Source organism: Danio rerio, chromosome 15 (assembly GCF_049306965.1).
Source record: "Danio rerio strain Tuebingen ecotype United States chromosome 15, GRCz12tu, whole genome shotgun sequence".
In the NCBI taxonomy this organism is placed as follows: domain Eukaryota; kingdom Metazoa; phylum Chordata; class Actinopteri; order Cypriniformes; family Danionidae; genus Danio; species Danio rerio.
The window spans coordinates 23,684,502-23,705,014 of NC_133190.1; the positions used below are offsets into that span (position 1 = coordinate 23,684,502).

Here is a 20,513-nt window from a genome sequence, read left to right on the forward strand (position 1 = left end):
GTTGTATTTTTACAATACTTCTACAATAGTTTATGTTCCTTGCTTTTCCATTTCTACTAGATAAGTAAAACAGGCTGTGCCAACCATACCGAAACTCTGATCTGATCTCTCTGATACCGTTCTGAACAGACATTCAGTGTCCCAGGTTTTATGTTTTTATTATTTTAAGCAGAAGATGGAAGTAGATGTTAATAGTATAACACTGCTATTAACTCTATCTTTCTTCCTCTTTTTCGTTATGGCATTCATTTTTACTTCTCGATTTGACCTTAGTCAAGGACCTCATGACCTTTGCCATATTATATAAACACAAATAAAAGGTTTAAAGGAACTCTTTTATTATATGTATTTATTTACAATAAATTGTTTTGCATTGGATAAAGAATAAATACTTCTAATGTAACATTTAACATTTAGTGAGTATTTAACATCTTTATTCAAGCTGCAGAAGTAAAGTGTGACTCTTCATTCACAGTGGGATGAGTACTCCATCTCTGACTGATCACCTAGGGGAAATGTTGATACAGAGAAATTAGTTTAATATTAGCTGATACTTCTAGATAATGTAATAAAAACCAAAATGACTCATAAAATCTTACTTGTCTGGTAGTAATCATACACTTTAATAACAGCTGGTTTAAGATTCTTCACTTGAATAATCTGATTCAGTCCAATCTGGAGATTCACTGGGTCTGCTTTAGGAACCTTCAAGAGGATAAAAAGATTTATAAATTTATATGAATCATTATGAATAAAAATATAACTGTTAAAAATAAAATCTTTCACCTCTTTCAGATACACAAGGACATGATCATCTTTGGAATCAATCCGCTCCACAGGCGAGGCATATGACTGCTGTTGAGTTTTAAGCTGTGTTTTGTAAAAAAAAAAAAAAAAGCAAAAGATTAATAAATACATTTATTATGTTACATTCCCAACAAAAGATTGTCACAGTCTGTGGCGTAGCGGATGGGGGCCCTGCGTGATCAAGGTTGTCGCAACAGCCCCCCCTGTCAGGGTGCTGCCATTGTGGTCTTGTTAATTCTTGTTTTAGTGGCAGAGTCCAGACACTAGTCCTGTCATGTCTTGTGTTGTGCTCGACTTGAGTTTTTTCAGGTCGGGCACCGCTTTTGTCATTGTGAGTGTTTCTCTATAAGCGATATTTGTGAGCGCGCCTAGACCGTGCACGTATTTGCTTGATGCGGGCGCGTGAGGTCTGGACGTGTTTGCGATTTCACGATCTCGTCCGGGTGTTCCCATTCGTCTGTCTGCAGTGACGTTTCATTCCCAGCGTCTCAGTCTCGTTGGTTTCGGTTTTGGTCGGCGCAGGGGTGAAGCATGCACGCTGCTTGTGTGAGTACATGGTGAGTGTTTTCATTCATCGTGTACTCATGTCCCACGTTCAGTCTTCTGTTGCTGTGTTTAGCATGTGGAGCATGTTTACATGCACGTGCTTGTGTTGTCACATGAACATGCGGTTAATGAGTAATCTAATTGGCTGCATGTTCTCGTTGTTTTATGTGAGCACATGGCTTGTGTTGGCTCTTTGTGTCATGTGCTCTCCTGTCTATTGTCTAGTCCCAGCCTCCTTGTTAACCCATCATTAGTTAATTATGTTCATCTGTTTGTGTGTTCATTTACTTCTGCTTAAAGTCTCCTCATGTCTGCTGTCCTGTGCCTGTTTGTTTTCTACACTCCCCTGTGTTCCTGCTCCAGTCCTGTCTTGCCAGCCCAGCCAAGTTTGTTTACCCTTTTGTGTTATAGTTATGTTGGTCCCCATCAGGGTGGTTTTTGTTGACTTTTTGTTTTGTTTTTAATAAATAAAAGCCATCTTATGTTGCATTTAAGTCCTTGCTCCCTCATCCTTCCCGAACCATGACACACCCCCACCACCATCCTCTGCCTTTTTGCGCTACGCCTCGGTTCACAGTAAATCAATACATCGAATAAATCCCTTAACAGTCAAACACACCATTGACGTATCAGCTGTGAATCCTGATAAGAGTTTAATGTCCACAATAACCATGTTAGTTTTGGCCTGTGGACCATCATATCTGTAAAACACAAACACAAGAATCATCAGAGTTAATGATGAATAAACTAAAGCCACAACCATAATCAGGTTTTATAGTGTAAAGTTACACTTCTTACGTCACAGTGAAATTTAACAATAGACTTTTTCCAAAGGTTTTCTTGCAATCTCCCTCAACCTCAGCATCAATACTTAATGTTTTAGCTTCAGTAGGAGTGAGAATGTTGTAGAACTGAGCCATCTGAGAGAGTCAAAACAAACACATTCTTAACCATCATCAAAGCATCTCAAAGTAGAATAACCACAAAATGGCAAAAAAAAAAAAGTGAGTGAACAAAGCTGAAACTACAGACCTGCACAGACACACAGGCTGAACCCTTGACTTCAATGCTGTATTTGCCCGGCACATTGGCCAGCTGCTTCTCCTGGTACAGTAACTTGTTGTCCTGATTGACATCAAAGTGGTGAGAGTCTCCTGCTGACTGTACAGTCACTGTGCTGGAGCCGTCAGAGCTGAACACTTTGGTGGCGTACAAAGACAGAGCCTGAAGAGCCACCACTGTGTCCTGGGAAAGAAATAAGTTCAATCATGTGACAATTTTAGCCATTCAGCAATAATGTGTCTGATTTGAGGAACCTGTGTGGAGGAGAATCCTCCATAGGCATTTTGCTGCTTCACAAGCCAGCTGACAATCCTGTTAGCAAAGCCCAGATCAGCTGTAGTGAGTGAATCTGCAGTGAGAACAGCTAGCAGCACATATGAGCTGATCTCCACATCCAGAGAAGCAGAGTCATCAGCAGATGCAGACTGAGACCAGTGGACAAGAGGACCTTTAGGACACAAAAGACAAACTCAACCAGCAGGACAAAAGCAACAGTGCAGTGCAGAAAGTCATCAGAAAGCAATCTCTTACCATCTGAAATAGCAAGATCCTCCAGTTTGTTGAAAAGCTGCTGTCGAGTGTTGGTGTCTCTGGCCAGACTGAAAGTGTAGGCCAGCAGAGCAGTGGTGTAAGTGTTTTTGACATCCTCGATGACAGACCTCAAGCATGACAAACCTTTAGTGATGACAGGATCCTGAAACACAAACAGACAAACAGATGCTGCGAGTATCATTTTACTAAGAGTTTATACTGAGTTTCCTGATGATGAACTTACTGTGACTGGAGTTTCCAGTTCAAGCAGTGATGCAGTAATGTAGGCCGTCATGGTCACATTATTATTCACTCCACCCTATGATAGAGGAGAATTTGGGGTAAGGCAACACAATACATTTATGTTAATTTAGACAGACATTTATCTTGGCTTGACAAATCCTAAATGTTTGAAAGAGAAAAGTTTAAAAGTAAAAGCTAAGTTTCCTAGTTACTAGATTTCTTTCTAGATATTGCTATAGTGATAGATAGATAGATAGATAGATAGATAGATAGATAGATAGATAGATAGATAGATAGATAGATAGATAGATAGATAGATAGACAGACAGACCTTCATTCTGTTGTTAAACAGTCTTCCCTGTTGGATAAAACAGCCGTCTGAATTCCGTCTGCTTATTAACCAATCCTTTGCACTCTGAATAATTTGTGGATCAATAAATGTGTATTTTTGAGCTTTGCCAAAAGACTTCAGGACAAAGGCAGTCAACCTGGTTGTGTTAAAGTTTAAACTATTAAGAATAACTCCTTGACATTATTTCTTTTTAACAAAAGAGTGAAAATATATATACCACGTATTCCCATCACCATAACCAAATGTGCTGTAAGCCCCATCAAAATGCTTGTAGTTCAGTTGTCTCTGGTATCCTGTTAAGTGACATAATGGTTAATGCTTCAACAGTTTGTGTCTGACATTAATAATAAATAAATTTTTCAGCAAACAGTCTCAGTAGTTCCCCTTCAGAGGCAACTCTGAAATGTGTCTGGAAAGATACTTTGAGAGTAAGCTATACGACCAATCAAGTAAGATCCGAGTAGGTAAATGGCCCGATGAATGCCAATGAGGTGGCAGAGCTTGGATTCGCAAGTGCCGCCAATTAATCATTAGTAGAGTATATAGCCAACACACACAATGCAAGCACTTTTTAATCTTTTTTACTTAAGACCCTTACATGAGGCTGAAGAGACTTCTGCCAAGCTGTTTTCCCAAGCAGTGAGGGCATGACTGTTGTGCAACTGATGACCCGGGCTGCTTTGGAGGTCAGGATCGAGATTGCTTGTCCCCCTAGCTCGACCTCCGGACCGATTAGACGGGTGCTACATAGGGACCAAGAGAAAGGTCAAACCTTCCAGGCCCCCCTCCCATTCTTTTCAGAGGTGCACAGTGAGCTCACGCAGGCATGGAAGTCACCATTCTCTGCCTGATCCTCATTAGCCTCCGTCCTCACCATACTTGATGACAGAGCCATCAGGGGTTACAAAGCAATTCCACAAGTGGAGTGCCCTATCGCGGACAATCTTTGGATTCTCGTCCAATCCTGTCCAGGCCGCATCCGCCTTGTACGATATGGCCACCTATCAGTGCTGACAAGTGCAGAAGTTGGCTGAACTGCACAAGGGTGGTTCCTTCCTGGGCCTAATGCATGAGCTCCTCACAGTGACTAACTATGCTCTAATGACCACCAAGTCAGCTGCTCGTGCCCTGGGGAAGATGATGACCACATTACAGGTCCAGAAATGCCACCTCTGGCTGAACCTGGCTGATATGCATGATGTTGACAAAGCTCGCATTCTTAACTTGCCTATTTCCAGGGCGGCCTATTTAGCAACACCATCGGAGACTTTACCCTGGAGTTCTCGATGGTGAAAGAGCAGTCAAAGGCGATAGAAGTGGTCATAAATCAAACTGCTCCCCCTGCAGGCCCATTCACCTTGCCACTAGCTCTGAGGGTGCAAGGGGAGCACTTCCGGGGGTAAGCACTCCATTCCCGAGCTGCCCCTCTGCTGGCACATCAATGATTGTTCCCATGACACTATTAGCACAAGCTCTGCCAGCCAGGTTAACACTACCCAGCTCATGGTGGTGACTCATGCAGACGATCAGACTTGATTATGCAATTCAGTTTGCCTCACGGCCTTCACTAGCGTGTATTTTATGAAGCTCAGCCCCGTATCAGCCCCTGTCGAGAGGAGATTGCTGTCCTCCTGGCGAAGGTTGCAATAGGTATTTAACCCTCCAACTGAGATTAACAGTGGGTTTTACAGCCAGTACTTCATCATGCCCAAAAAGAGCAGTGGGTTAAGACCAATCCTAGATCTGCGCAAACTGAACGGCTATTTACACAAGATGCCATTCAGGATGCAAAACAGGGAAGCACATACTCCAATGTGTCTGTCACACAGAGGCGTTGTTATGGGTAACGTGTGAAGAAAGAAAAAAAAAAGATGGCTTAGCTGATGTAACACTATTGTGAAAAGGTCCGTTTTTTTTTACAGTGCAAAGTGTCCAATTCGAAAATCCCAAAAATGAAGTATACAAAATATATATAAAAATAAACAACCAACTAAGCAAGAAATAAAGACTATAAAGTAACAAAATAAATATGTACAAAAAATTCGCTATTTAGACTCTCAATACTTCTACCAACCGTTACACCACTACTCACACGGCTTCAACCGTTTGGCAGTTGAGTATATGTTATGTATATACATACAAGATCATGCAGGTAAGTTTCCTTCTGTCTCTATATACACACTTTATTTGTATATTACATCACATAAAATGCATCAAGCGTAGGTACATTTTCACAGGTCTTTATGCTCCTTTTTTATCTTTCCCCACAGTCTCTTCACCTCCTCACAGAAAACATATCGTTTCTCCTGCCTGGCCAACACCCGACTGTGCATAAAAGGTTGTGCATAATTTTTTGGCCCCATTTGCCTCCCGTAGCCATCATGGCGCAAAACCAGAGGACAGATACAACAAACACCAACACAAATTGACACATAGGTAAGATAAATGATGTGGTGTGGTGTATGGTGTGTCGAAATATGCAAGGAATAATGGGGATGTAATGTGTTTGTGTGTATGTGTTCCCAATACAATGCAATCTCCAGTGTGCACCCTGAAGATCGGCCGATGGAGTAGAGGTAAGTTATGTGTGTGTGTGTGAATGGACCCTGTCTGCATGGGATTTCACCAAGCTCGCCGGAGGGTGCCCCAGTGCCTCTTCGGCTCTCGCATTCTCAACTATCTTGATGATTGGCATATTCTAGCTTCGTCCTGAGATCAATTGATTTTGCAGAGACAGAGTGTACCGGCACCTCAGCCAGTTGGGGCCCAGGTCAAAAGATCATATGAGACCACTTTAGCGCTGGGTTTACAATCAGGTTCACAGACAGGCATGGTGCACGGACGTGCACTGGGTAACCATCCCTCTGCTGTGTTGCTGCACCCTCAGTCCCTGGATGGTTCTTGTCTTTCTACAGGCGGGGGTGCCCTTAGAACAAGTGACCAGGCATGTTTCTCTTATCGACAGATGTCTCGAGCATGGGCTGGGGGGCCATGTGTAGCATGCAATGTGCAGTCAATGTGCTCTTAAGACAGCTAGCATTCCAAGGAGAATGGAAACTTCAGCCCGGCATGGTCCAGCTGATATGGGAGCGCTTCAGGGAAGCTCAGGGTGATCTGTTTGCTTCTCCCGAAAATGCCAGTTGTTTTATTCCCTGACCAAGACCCCCCTCGGCATGGATGTTCTGGCTCACAGATGGCCTCTGGGTATGCGCAAATATGCGTTTCCCCCAGTGAGCATATTCGCACAGACACTGTGCTAGGTCAGAGAGGATGAGGAGCAGGTTTTGTTAGTTGCGCCACTCTAGCCTAACTGGACCAGGGTTTTCGAACTCACACTCCTCGCAACGGCCCCTTTCTGGTGTGTTCCCCTGAGAGAGGACCTCCTCTTCCAGGGACGAGGAACCCCCTGGCACTCGCGCCCAAATCTCTGGTACCTCCACGTGTGGTCCATAGACAGAGCGTGAAAGACTTAGGTGACTTATTGGCATAAGTGGTTAGCACCATCACTCAGGCTAGAGCACCTTCTACGATGCATGTCTATGCCCTGAAGTGGAGTCTATTTGGTGAGTGGTGTTGAACTTGCCTGATTAGCATTGTGTTATCCTTCCTTCAGGATAAGTTGTAGCATAGGCTGTCATACTCCACACTGAAGGTTTACGTGGCAGCCATCTCCACTCACTGTGATTTGGTGGATGGAAGCACGCTCGGGAAGCATATTCTAATCATCCGGTTACTCAGAGGCGCATGACCACTTCTCATGGGATTTCTCTGTATTCCTTGTGGGACTGCAAAGAGATCCAGTCGGACCACTCGACTCAGTATATGTAAAAATTCCATTAAGACATCACTGCTGGTCACGTTGGTATTGATCAAGAGGGTCGGGAATCTGGAGGCATTTTGGTCAGCGAATCGTGCCTGGAATTCAGGCCGGCTATGTTTCCGGTTCCTACCACCCTATTTAGAGACCAGGCGGTGAACCTGCAAGCACCATAGAGGTGGCAGACCCAGACACTGCACTACTCTGTCTCGTTCACGCTTTGCACCTTTTCGTGGAATGTATGCAGAATTTAAGATCTTCTGAACAGTTCTTTATCTGTTATGGTGGTTGAATAGAACAGAGGTTGGGTCACTGGATAGTAGATGCTATTGCCCTCACCTATCAGTGCCAGGGCGGGTCATGTCCCCTGGTTGTGAGAGCACACTCAACAAGAAGTGTTAGCACACAGCGTCTCCCTCACAGATATCTATAGAGCTGTGGGCAGGGTAACACCTAATATAATTGCAAGATTTTAAAATCTTTGTGTGGAGCTGGTTGTCTCCTGATTATGGGTAACCCTGGTTTATCGGGAGGAAACTAAGCTTGGCATCAAAAATGCTTACTGTGCCAGGTGCCTGACCCAGTACGGTGTCTGATATGACTGCTTGGTTTACCCACATCCTGGGGTTCGGTGCCATCCACAGTGGTGTTCCCATATGTGTATCCAAGCATGGTGTATTCCCCCTTATCAGGTGGACCTGTGTCTTCCCTACCCACTAACCAGCTCATCATATTCAGCACTCCATCATGATGGGGCTAGTCCATATGTCAATATAGCCATAAAGTCCCCTTTTGAGTAGCACGTGGCCTCTGCAGCATCCTCCCCCTTCCGGGACTGGTAGATTTTTCCAAATGTATTGTTGTATTTTAAAAAATCCCTAGACTACAATTAGCTAGATAAAAGCACATTTACCATTGCCAATCCAAATTCTTCTAAATAATTCCCATATAATGTTAATGGTGTCTCTGATTCCACAGCAACTGAGTCTCCAGCTGAGTTTTTGGCTCCTCAGTGGCTAAAAGAAAGTGCTTGCTCTGCATGCACTGGCTATATACTCTACCAATGATTAATTGCCAGCACCTGTGGAGCCGAGCTCTACCAACTCATTTGCATTCATTGGCCTGATTTCTCACTCTTCAGAGTGATTGGTCATATTGTATACACCCAAAGTGTCTTTCCAGACACACGTCTCCATCCCTTCTATGAAAAACGACAGTTTAGTTAGTAACCAAGACATTTTTTATTATGACTGATGTGTCTCACCGCTCTTAAGGAAGCTGCTGGCTTTCTCTCGGATGGCTGATGTGAGCTGCTTTGTGTTCTCCAGATACTGCAGAATGTAAATATTAGGAGAAAGAACAGCCATGTTTTGTTCTCCACAGCCATACGGCATCCGTAATAATCCATGAAGATTCTGCAGTGCACGACCCAATATGTCTCCTGCAAACCAAACACATTATAGAAATCCAAGCGCAAGCTCCTCATTTCTGTTTCTATATGTAAATGTTACCAATGACTGAAACTGAGGATTTTGCTGATCCCTCTATCACATCTTTAGGAAGAGTCAGGTTCATTTCCTCTGAGAGACTGTCACCTGTGAATTAGAGAGACAGATACACATCAGTCATCAGGAGAACACTTCAAAATAAATATTCTAATACCATCTCTTAAGTATCATTAACAATAAAAACACAATTACAATTAGTAATTATCTTGATTTAAACACACAAAAGTGTAAAATAGTGTCTAAAATCAAGTTGCAAAAACATCTCAGAAAAAAAATATCAGTGGAAGCAGAATGCACTTGTATAATACCTAAACTCAATTATGAATGTTTAAACAAAAGTTTTTTTTTCTCGTTATCGATATAAGGTATTTTTGTTGATTTTTTAGAAATAATTTTTTTTTTTTATTATTATGGAATAAGCACAAAGTGAAGCACAGTGAATTCTGTCCGGATGCACTGTATCTACACAACCTGTAGACCCACCCTTTGGACACAGTAACCAGCTGTTGGTCTCTGTCTTTTCAGTTCCTTCAGCCTGCAGCATAAAACAATAACATTAGCAGTATAGGATCATTGGTCGATTATGTCTGAGAGCCATTTGATCTATGTTGACCTGTACAAGCAGACTTCGTGTGACGATGTCAATGCGTCCTCTCTCTGGCACACTCACAATCTCATTGTCACACACAGTCTGGGACGCCTCTGCCTCTGCACTGACTGTAATATTCATCACTCCTGCAACACAAGACATGTTACATGAAGATACAGCAGACACAAACACTGAGAAACAATTATTCAGACTGGACAAGTCACCAAGAACAGAAGGAGTGAGGATCCATTTAAAGGTTTGTCTTCCATTAGCACAGAGACAGGATGAATACTGATCATCAGAGGAGGCTTTGAGAGTGTAGTCTGAGGAAGGAGCTGGACTCACTTTAACCTGTCAATCAAGCACATGTGATTAGTGGAATATTTATTCTGACTGGATCAGACTGAGTCTAAAATCTCACCATGATGCACTTGGACAGATAGTTGAAGACAGTGGCCTTGAGCTCAAAGATCTCCCCACGGATGATGGAGTAAGGTAGAGAGAGCTCCAGGAAGAAGGGCTGGAAAACTGTCAGCTGAGCAGGAGGAGCCAAACCCAGACCTGTGGAGGAAAGACAGAAGGCCTCCGTCTCCCAAGTGGTGATGGTGTCAGGAACTGTAACAGGAACCTCAGCTGATCCAGAGTCTCTGTGGTGCAAAAATAACAATAAGCCTGTTTGATTCTGACTCAGCACTTAAGTAAGCAACATTTGGTTACACAATTGCAAAAAATGTGATTTTGAAGTTATCTGTTTTTGCAAACGACATCTTAATTTCTAGTGTGCAGTATCTAACTTTGGGAATGCCATTAGGCTAGTCCTAAGTATTTTGAAAAGACCAATTAAACCATGTCTTTGAGTTAGCAGTCCAATCTCTGCTATTTTACCTCCAAATCATGTCAATTCATGTAATTACAGATGACTGCCAGACTTAGTTAAGGAGATATTGTTCGCCAGATGGTCTCTGCATGTGCGATCTGAGAAGGGGTGAAAGATGGATACCTAAAAATATCCATGTAAAAATAATTTTAAATGTGTGTTGTGATGCCTTTATTGAGCATAAACAAATTACAAAAATAATTAAATTCTTGGCAGTGTACGTCTGTGCACAGGATGTTAAAGTGACATTGTCTTTTAATGTTAAAAGTTCAATCAAGAGAATCACTAAACAGCAAGAGAATCATACACTCTTTACTGAAAATTTTCAGTAGGTCAGGTCAGTTTAGTATAGGTTTAATTGCTTCTTCCAAACAGGATCTTATAGGAAGATGAGAAAACAAGGTCCATCCATGTTAGCATTCGTCTATTGATTTAGTCAAATTTGCTAGAGGCAAAACTCCTGCATCACCTATGTTTGGTGTGTCAAGGCAAATGCTGTTTAAATTTGAAATGCTCCAACATTTTTTTTCCTCGTTATCAATATAAGGTTTTGTTTTTCTCTATTTTTTAAAAGTAAAATATATATTTTTTATTGTGGAATGGCACAAGGTTAAGCATAGTGAATTCTGTCTGAATGCACTGTATTTACACAATCTGTAGACCTAAGCTATGTTTGGTGTGTCAAGTGAAAGGGTGTAATTGCAGCCTAATCTCACAAGAAAAGTGAAATTTTAGTGACTAATTCTTACGAGTTCAGTATGAGTATGATTTTAAAAAGGAGGCGTGGCACCCAACCCCACCCCTAAACCTAACCGTCATTGGGGGATGAGCAAATCGCACTAAATTGTACGAATTAGATCGTAGGTATTCATACGAATTAGCCACTAAATCGAAAAGTTATGAATTGCCGTGGGACTATGTTGGTAATTGGTGCTTTCGAGACTAGTCATGCCTGAGATAATTTTGAGAAACTAAACGAATGTTTGACAAAGAACAGTAAACATTAAACAAAACAAAAATGCATTCAGAATCTGCAAAGCTCCCAGGTATTTACTGTCCTGGGCACCTGAAGAGATGTATGAGAGACATGAGTTGATGACAAATGCACTGATTTTGCCTCACATACCCCACTTCAGCAAGGTCCCAGATCCATGTTTCTGGGAAGACGGTCCGAATCGTCACTGTGGGAGAATCTCGATTTACAAGAGAAGATTCTGGTCTTGAAAACCCCATTCTCGATCGAGCAGTGTTCACAACACCAGTCCTCGCTAAAAAAAAAAAAAAAAAGTGTTAAGTGTTAGTTTGTAGTGTATGAATAAAGTATATATACACTATAACAAAAAAAATACTTAATAAAAATGAATAACAATAAAAAAGTAAAAAAACATGTTTTTATACAGTACTGGCACATATGCCAAAAGAAAAGAGCAAATAGTAAGCAGATAATACAAACAGAATAGTCAACACATTACAGGAGCAAACAACATTATCTGGACACACAATTGTTTGCATGTATGCGTGTGTCCTCACAACAATTGGACGATTGTTTCTTGTTCCTTGTTTCCTGTTTCTGCTGAGTTTTTTCTTTGCTTGTTTTAGACTCACGACCGATTGTCATCTTTTTACAGAGACCCGGAAGGGGGAAAAATTGGTGAGAGAAAAAAAAAGTGATAGGAAAACATATTTCTAAGGTTTTTGCGTTCCCTTACAAAGATTTTGTATTATCTCGCAAATATGTTTTGCGTTCCTATCCCACTTCTTTACATTAAATCTGTGCGTCGACAGTCGTCTTTCATATGCAACCTCTGAACCAGTGAATGCATGTACAAGCGCTGACTGACAGATGTGTTCCGTACAATAAACTGATCCCAGATCAGCTTCTGTACACGCCATTTAAAGTGACATCTCTGTTATCAAACAAGTGAGCAGCAAACGAATCTCAAGTTTTGTTTTGTTTGATAACAAAGGTGTCTCTGTAGAAATGCACAGATCAATAATGAAAGCATTCTATTACTTTAGAAACTGTTGGTCCTTATTTAAGAGAAAATTAGCTGTTTAAAATAAAGCATGCAGGACGGAGATGTTTACATATTATTCAGTGTATTTGTCTGTCTGTATAAATGTACAACAGAATCCTAAAGTGTCCTGCACTTTTGCTCCTCTGTAAATGGCATGTAAAGAAGCTGATCTGGGATCAGTTTATTGTACGGAGCGCGTCTATAAGTCAGCGCTTATTCATGCATTCACTGGTTCAGAGGTTGTATATGAAAGGCGACGATCGACGCACAGCTTTAATGTAAAGAAAGTGAATGCAGACATTTTATTATTACTTTCAGCATGCTTTTAAGATTAAAAATATATCAGAAATATGGGAAAATACTAAATTATAGGATGATAGTGGGATAGAAATTTAAAATATGGGAGAATTTTGGCAAAAATGTGAGGGTTTACATGAATGAAGTGAACAGGAAGTGTTTGTGGAGAAACAGTTTTGCAAGATAATGCAAAACGTCTGTGCGAGGGAAGGCAAAAAAACTTTAAAATATGTTTTCCTATCACCCAGTTTTTTTTTTTCTTTCACCAATTATTATTTTTTTTCCACCAATTTGTTTCCTCACCATCACGTCCCTTCCTGGTCTCCGTATCTTTTGGATTCATGGTGTATATAATAATAGGTGTGTTTCAAAACAAACAAAAACAAACAGCACGAACATAAATAGCAGTACAGGTACCTATTTTTCTGTGATAAGTCAGGCCTCTGTATGACAGACACTCAGGGACTCGCACAAACAAATTTGAAGCCATTTTCAGCCCCACTCTCTGTGAAAACAAAATTAAATAAAATCTGTCAAATTGAATTGAAATACAGAATAATCACGTCTGAAATATCAAGAGGGCTTTTTGTGCGCTTAAAGTATGTTTGGTATTCACTCACCCAAACCAAATCTAGGATTCTAATCTGTACTGTCACACATGGATTCGACCTGTTACCTTTAAGTTTTCATAGACGTTGTCTGTTAGCACAGATCGACGGGGTCTCACATGTAGACACGGCTGCTCATCTTCAACACTGTATGGATAATATGACACCGACTGAACTGGCAGCAGGTTGAAGATCTGCAATGAGACCACATTTACACACTGTTTCTAATTCATTCATTAATTTTCCAAAATCTGAATATCAGAAAATGGATTATAACAGACATATTCAATTATAATCTTTTTTCACTCGAGTGTAGATTACTACGATACAAAGTTTTTTTTATACTGAATCTTAAAGCATATACACCTTGTCAGCATCCAGACGTTTGCCTGACTCCAGGATCAGGACGCTCTGATCTACAGCACTGAGGCCACACAGTGAACCAGGCTGAGCTGAGAGCTGGAGAGTGTTTTTCTCACCAGGAACTGCTTTAGCAGGAGAAAACTGCAGAGAAACCTGTGACGATAGTGAAATAGGATTTTTTTTAGGACTCAAACAGAAATACAGTATAAAGTAGATTATCTTTAACCTGCTACAACACATACCTTATTACCAAAACATTTTTCAATGCTTAATCTTTTGTTTGCAGCAACAATATTTTCACTGGGCAGAACACAGTACACCAGAATTTGCACTACAGGAGCCACATCTGCACCAACAGACAGTTTGAAGGACACTGTGCCACTTGATACTCTGTTAGAAGAAGACTTCACTTCAAGCTTCTCATATCCATGACGAACAATCACTCCTTTGGACAAGACCTGAAACAAACAGACAACACTGTTATAAACTGACCAGTGCAGTCGATTAATGCTGCGAACAAAATAAATAAATAAGCCATCGCTTTAAGAATGTCCACATGTACTCACTATATAGACAATGTCAGTATTGAAGCCTTCAACCGTCTCTCCAACAAAATAATACTTGACAGTGGCTGTAATCTCAGTGCCACACTTTATTGGCTGCTCGATATTCTCCATAATCAGTTCACTTAATATTGGGGTGTATGGATCGGCGGTCTGGAAGACCTGAACTGTTTTTTTATCTGTAGAGAAGTAAGGTGTTTTGTACTCACGAAAATGGGTATCTGGATATACACTTGCCTGGAAAAAAATCAGAAATGAGTTAACTGTTATTACTGAACCCTTCATGGAATATGAAGTAAAACTAGGTGAATACAAACTCTTACAATCAGAGAAATGTCTTTTTTAGAAAGACTAGATGTATTAAGAGAGAAGCTGGCCAGTCCATCACTGTCTGTAGTGAGATTTAGGAGCAGTTTGGAGGACCAGTTTTCACCCTCTAATAGATAAACCTCTTTGTTTGGAATTGGAGCATCCTTAAAATCGAAAAGTTTGATCTGTTGAAAATAAGATTGTTGAGGAGTTAATTCTGAAATAATTCTAAGTGTATTAATTCCATTAAACTGAGACAAATAGATTTCAGACTTACTTTTCCTTCTATGACTGATCCATGTTCATATGTTTTGGGCAGGTCAATAAGTGTGACTTTCCCAATTTCATATGTAAGAGGTACAGATTCAGATTTTGTCATGGTGATCTCTGTAATAGTAAAATACAGCAAAATAAAAATTTATATCAAAATAAAAGATTACAAATTAAAAGGTTAATAAATTCAGACAACAAAGACCTGACCAAACCAAACAGCTCACCTGTTCCTTCTTCTGTAACCACTGCCTCAACATGAAGAGAATTCATTAGTCTCTCCTTTAGTGTGGAGTTCAAAAAGACTGATATGCCGAAGTTATGGATGGCACAGCCTGCCTTTGTTATCTGATTTTAATGAATAAAAAAAATTTAACATATAAACTTAAGTGTGGTTTAAATACAAGGAGGAAAAATGTTGTGTAGTGCAGTTCAGCTAACATACTTCAGTGGTTTCCTCTGAACACAATGGATTGAAATCTTTGGTATGAAAGTGGCGCATAGAATTACGGCACACTTTCACCCATGATTTACCAGGTACAGGCTGTCCATAAGTGTATCTGTAAAAAAAAAAATCAAGCTACTGAAATACAACTCAGGGTTAAGTAAAATAAATAATATTCTATGATATCTGACCCCAGAAAATGCACTTAACAATTCAATAAAATTAGCACAATTTTGACTGTAAAGGAGAGAAATAAACCACTTACTTTGCGCAAACCTCAATTAATAGTTCTTCTTCATCAACACTTACTTTATTTGGTTTTTTTACTGCAACTTCAAATTTAGGCAAAACTAGAAATCCGAAGACAGAAATCAAAGTCATTAGTAGTAAAATAACATAGTATATTGTATTAATTTGTCAAACGCAGTTATTCCATTTTATGACTCACCGTATTTTTTCACCTTAAAATAATGTGAGATCATCCTTTCTCCAATAAAAGCCTTCAGTTTGTATGTGCCTTCACGACATTCTGGGTTTAATTCATATGAACGCTGCAAAATCCACCTTGTTGAGGAAACATTTGTCCATTGACCAATCCTGTTATCTTGACTGTCCTGTTTATTACCAAAAACACAATCCATTTAGTCACAAAGTTGTGTACATACATGTAAACAGTAGTTACATAAAACACAAAAACTGCTAACTCCTACAGTGTTATAGGATTTAAAATGTCTGTTTGTTATGACAGTACAGGAGGTATTGTGGTCTTACCTCAAGCACGACTGAACTATACTGTAAAAATAAACAGTCATTAAATAATTGTCAGTACTAAAATGATTCAAAGCCAACAAGAAACAAATCATGAGCAAATGAGGCTAATAAAGATATTGGATAAAGCACATCAGACCTGCTGATCAAGTGGTGCAAAGTTTTTATCCAGGGTAACAATTCTGAAGTTAACTGTGGAGACAAAAAGTTTATTATAATCTTTTTTAAGCTTTTCTTTTATGTGCTTTTTGCACACTATTACTAGTGAAAAGTACAGTTAAAGTGTAAACATGCCAGGACAATAGCTATGTTCATGTCATATCATAATTACAAGGTTCCTACTGGTAAAAACATACATAAAACACTGATACTGATGGAAGTGAGGGAGTCACAGACGGTTTTTGGATGCACCTTTAAGTGTTTATAGTCTCTTTAGTGACACTGTGGACTCATTCTAACAAAATCTGATAGAGGCACAGAAGCAATTTCAAGTGAGGCATGAATACCCGATGAAAAGGGCCTGGTAAAGTCAGGACGATAGACTTTTTCCAGTCATGTGAGGTCTTAGTATGAAGTCAGGGGTAGGTAATTTTAATTCTGGTGGTCTAGTATTTCTGGTACTGTATATTAGTTTATCTCCATCAAATGCATATGAACAAGTTAATCAAGGTCTTCAGGAGACAGGCAGGTATTTTTTACATGTTTCAAGCTAAACTTTGTGGTGGCCGTCCAGGATTAACATTACCCACCCTAATATATCCCTATGGGACAGCAGATTATCTTGCGGCACATGAACAAATTAAAGTGAAAATGGTAAATAAACTCTCTACAACTCATTTTAGCTTAACTTTCTTTCACTCATAACATGTCCAAATTTAAAACTATGCATGGACATGCTGTTCAGAGGTGGACCAGTCCACGTCCAATACAGGCTACAACGCAAAATGATCCTGAAATGAATCCTTTTTGTAGATGATAAGATCAACATGTTTCCCATTAAGGTAGAATACCTTTCATCCAGTAAAAATATTTAAGGATAATTAAATATGGCTTCCCCCAGTAAAGTTAATCAGAAAATCAGGGAGGAATGACAAACTGAATTGGGCCAACCAATGGGCAGACAATGAGTTTATCACAAAAGAAAGCCACTTCATCCATGAATCATATGCTTTGAGACAAGGTTTTGCTTCATTGTGTAAAGCAATGCATTAAAAATCAGCTGGATGTACTGTGTCTTTTGTTCTATTGATCTTGCAAAACTGCATGAATAATGGATCATCTGCTCTGAACTCTGACTTCAGCTTTCCAAATACTTATTAATGGGTGCTGGTTCTGCCCCTCTCACCCTGACTTGGTGCCTGTTTGGGATCTGTCCTTGGTTCTTATCACACTTTCTAACACTTTGAACTACTGCATGCACTGGAGTTGAAAGTGCTCTCGTTCAAGTGGTGCTTTACTAGGATTCTTATATTTTCAAAACAATTATGTAGCAAATGACTCTTGTTCTTATCTATTTCCAAACTTATTTGGTTTTCTATTCTGTTTACAAGTCTATAAATACAATGACCTGCTCAATACATACTTTGACCATCTGCAGGGTTTTGTAACATTTTTATTTTTGACCCTAATGACCTATACTGCTACTTCAGCTCATTTTGCTTATTGTATGTTACATCAGCTGTGATCAGGGTAAGATGTCAGTGACACCAGATTCATTTACTCTTTGCTTAGATTATTCTTTGAAACATTCACAACTCACCAGTCTGTCCAGGAATATAGATGGGTTTATCTGTCTGGATAAAGGTCAAAGGGTGGTAAGATTTGAACATGACTTTTCTCTCCTCAGTCCTCTTGAAGGATTCTCCCTGAAGTTCAACCTTCATTATCTGCACTGATTCTGCTACAGCTAGAGGAGCCTGATGAGAAATAAAGTCCTGTATTTACAACTTCTACATCTCAAAAACAAAACGCATTGCAAATGTACATACATAGTTATTATATTTGTACCATTTAATAATTGTATTTAATACATTTTGTTGTGTAAAAGACCTTAAAGTTAAAGCAGCGATGAAACTCTTGCTCAGCTTTCTCCTGCAGCAGTAATGTGCTCTGGTTCCCATGAACCAGATAAATGTTCATGACGAGGCTTTCATTGGGATTCAGAAGACTTGCACACAATTTGGCCTCAGATCCAGACTCAATCACAGCAGGAAATATCACCATGAAAGATCTGTTGAAAGAAATAATCATGCAGTATTGTTAAATTTTCATGTTCTAATGTAAATAGTTCACTCCGCAAAGGCTTATATTGCAACACAGGGGGGCTAAATAAATGCAAGAGATAGCTGTCCGACACAGTGACTAGTATACTGAAAGGTCTCTTTTCCAGATGTCCAAAACTCATGTCATCAGAAATTCAATTCTTACTGGAAATTAAAATTAAATGTTTGTGTTATATTTTGTAATAATTTAAAAAAATATATAAATATAAAATATAATAGTGTAAATTAAAGTTAGGTGAAAATAAATGTTCAATCGACACTTGTAACGTAAGTTATAATTGAAATATTCTTTAATAAACAATTCTTATATCAAATACCCATAGAAAAAAAGCTAAATGGATACATTTTAATTATTGTAAATTGCCTGTTCTGTAAGTTATAAATAATAATACATTTATTGGTAACACTTTTTTGATGGTCCATTTGTGTATTAGTAGACTGTCTGCTTAATATTTGCTGATACTACTCCTTCAACAGACATTTAACTGACTATAAGGAACTTTTTCAAGTACATGTCAACTTAAACTAACCCTAACCCCAACCTTAACCTAACAGTCTACTTATAATCTAAAGAGAATTAGTTGGCGTGTAGATGCAATCTAACTTAAATTCATTTATTATACATAATACAAAACATAACTGCAAAATAACGGTGTTCCTCAATTAAAGTGCTAAAAACTTACGGCTCTGCCATTTTTCCATTGACACAAATGAGGAGGGAAAAGAGCAGGAGGAGCCCTTTCCAACAACAGCTGAAGTTCAGTGCCATGATGACGAGTGTCCAGGCCATGAGATGAGATGAACTGTCCCTTATAAAGGGACTTTTGTGCTGAAGGAGGGACTTTAAATATATATATATATTGATTGTTTGATTAATAATTCAACCAGGCAAAGTAGTTTAAAAGCTTGTGCAAATCCACATATGTTGATTTGAAAAAGTTTGATAAAAATAAAAACTGAATTGAAGACAAATAAAAGCTTTACAATTATATGCAATAAAATAATCATTTAGTTCTGTAAGTATTTCTGCCTTAATACTGAAATGGTCTTACTTTTAATCTAAAAAAATTACATTTTATTTGCATTCAAGCAATTTTCAGTTAAACAACATAAAATCACACAGTGCGCATATATGCGATCTCCTGAAAACATTCTCCCACTCTTGATCTACAGTATATTGAAAAACACAGCAACTGACCTTTGACACTGTCTACAAATAGTGGGCTCAGACAACTGATAAAAACATCCAAAAGCACATTCACCCACTCAAAGTGAGTGGGAATGTTACAGTAATTTGCTGATTACTCACAACAAAATGTCAGAAAAGATTCGGAAATCTGATGCCTCAAAATCTGTTTTGTGATATAAAGTGTTTGAAGACACTGAAAGACTAATATTTTAGATTAGATGTGTGATAGGGTGTGTGAGGTAAGTGACTGTGGTTGACATCTGTAATGACCAATCATTGCAGAGTACTCCCCCCTATTTAATGCTGAGTGGCTGTAGCTTGTCATGAGGTATGTTCTGTGACCCCCTCCCTGTGTGGGATGGGGTGCTAATTGCTAATTGTTTTAGCTGAGGGTGAATGTTGATCCTGTGTCATTGCATTCCAGCCTGCCTGGGTTATGTGTAGGCATGGGCCGGTATAAGATTCTGACAGTATGAGAACCTTGAATAAAAATTTCATGGTTTTATGGTATTGTGATCACTGCTTTAAAATATATTATCTTTACATGTCTGAATAAAGAACAATTATATTAAGAAAGATATTTTGGAGGAGTAAACATGTCAGGCTAAATAATTCAAATGAATTATTGACTTCTGCTGTCTTTTATTTCAAAAGACATGTTTTTTTGTTTGTTTTTTTGGAATTTAAAACCGCATCTTTGAATATCTTTTTTGCTGGAGATACTTGTATCCTAAAACAGTATTTTTAAAAAAGTAAATAAAATCTTACTCCTACCTTAGGAATGGTACAGCAGAAAATTTTGACTGTTTTAAAACCTTGACTTTTCAAAACCACGGTATACCTTGAAAACTGTTATCGTCCCATGCCTGTTTCTGTCAGTGTTTGGACCGATTTGATGACTCTGTCAGGTAGTTATGTGTAGCATCTGTCTCTGGGAGTTTGATTGTCAGGTGTTTTAAATAACATGCCTTTCCCTGTGCTGTGGTTTATTAGTGCAGGTTATATATATATATATATGTTGTAGCGAGGCAGAGGGAAAACAGCGGCACAACAGGATGAGTTTACAGAC

At 39.2% G+C, this 20,513-nt stretch overlaps 2 protein-coding genes across 5 annotated transcripts in view; one reads left to right on the top strand and one right to left on the bottom strand.

The window, feature by feature from the left end:
* Positions 1-20,513, top strand: part of LOC101886227 (ovostatin) — a 370,069-nt gene that overhangs the window by 17,669 nt on the left and 331,887 nt on the right. Inside the window, exon 9 of one of the 3 annotated variants that reach the window (XR_011006450.2) lies at positions 61-462. The exons of 1 other annotated variant lie outside the window; for it this stretch is intronic. Coding sequence is in view for 1 of the 2 variants with exons in the window: in XM_068213711.2 (XP_068069812.1) it covers positions 61-105 (45 nt within the window). In the remaining variant the exon portion in view is untranslated. Of the gene's footprint in view, positions 1-60; positions 882-20,513 lie in introns of those variants that run through there. One more of the 3 variants, XM_068213711.2, reaches the window with a different exon arrangement.
* On the bottom strand, positions 317-19,045 carry a2m2f (alpha-2-macroglobulin 2, member f). Of its 2 annotated transcripts, XM_001345402.10 has the most exons (34): positions 18,939-19,045; positions 18,023-18,203; positions 17,733-17,889; positions 16,113-16,165; positions 15,977-15,997; positions 15,654-15,819; positions 15,471-15,555; positions 15,206-15,320; positions 14,988-15,108; positions 14,768-14,877; positions 14,505-14,675; positions 14,185-14,418; positions 13,861-14,076; positions 13,622-13,771; positions 13,324-13,449; positions 13,065-13,152; positions 11,459-11,600; positions 9,877-10,102; positions 9,680-9,806; positions 9,480-9,601; positions 9,350-9,401; positions 8,870-8,953; positions 8,623-8,799; positions 3,759-3,834; positions 3,521-3,677; positions 3,191-3,265; positions 2,947-3,109; positions 2,670-2,863; positions 2,386-2,598; positions 2,152-2,273; positions 1,973-2,054; positions 787-870; positions 600-705; positions 317-506 (listed from the first exon to the last, which is right to left on the bottom strand). In XM_001345402.10, exons 1-34 carry the CDS (start codon positions 19,043-19,045, stop codon positions 466-468), a joined length of 4,344 nt encoding a protein of 1,447 aa, XP_001345438.8. In that variant the 3' UTR covers positions 317-465. The 2 variants fall into 2 exon arrangements, with proteins under 2 accessions (XP_001345438.8, XP_073779757.1); XM_073923656.1 differs by lacking the exon at positions 15,977-15,997 and having other exon boundaries at positions 16,106-16,165.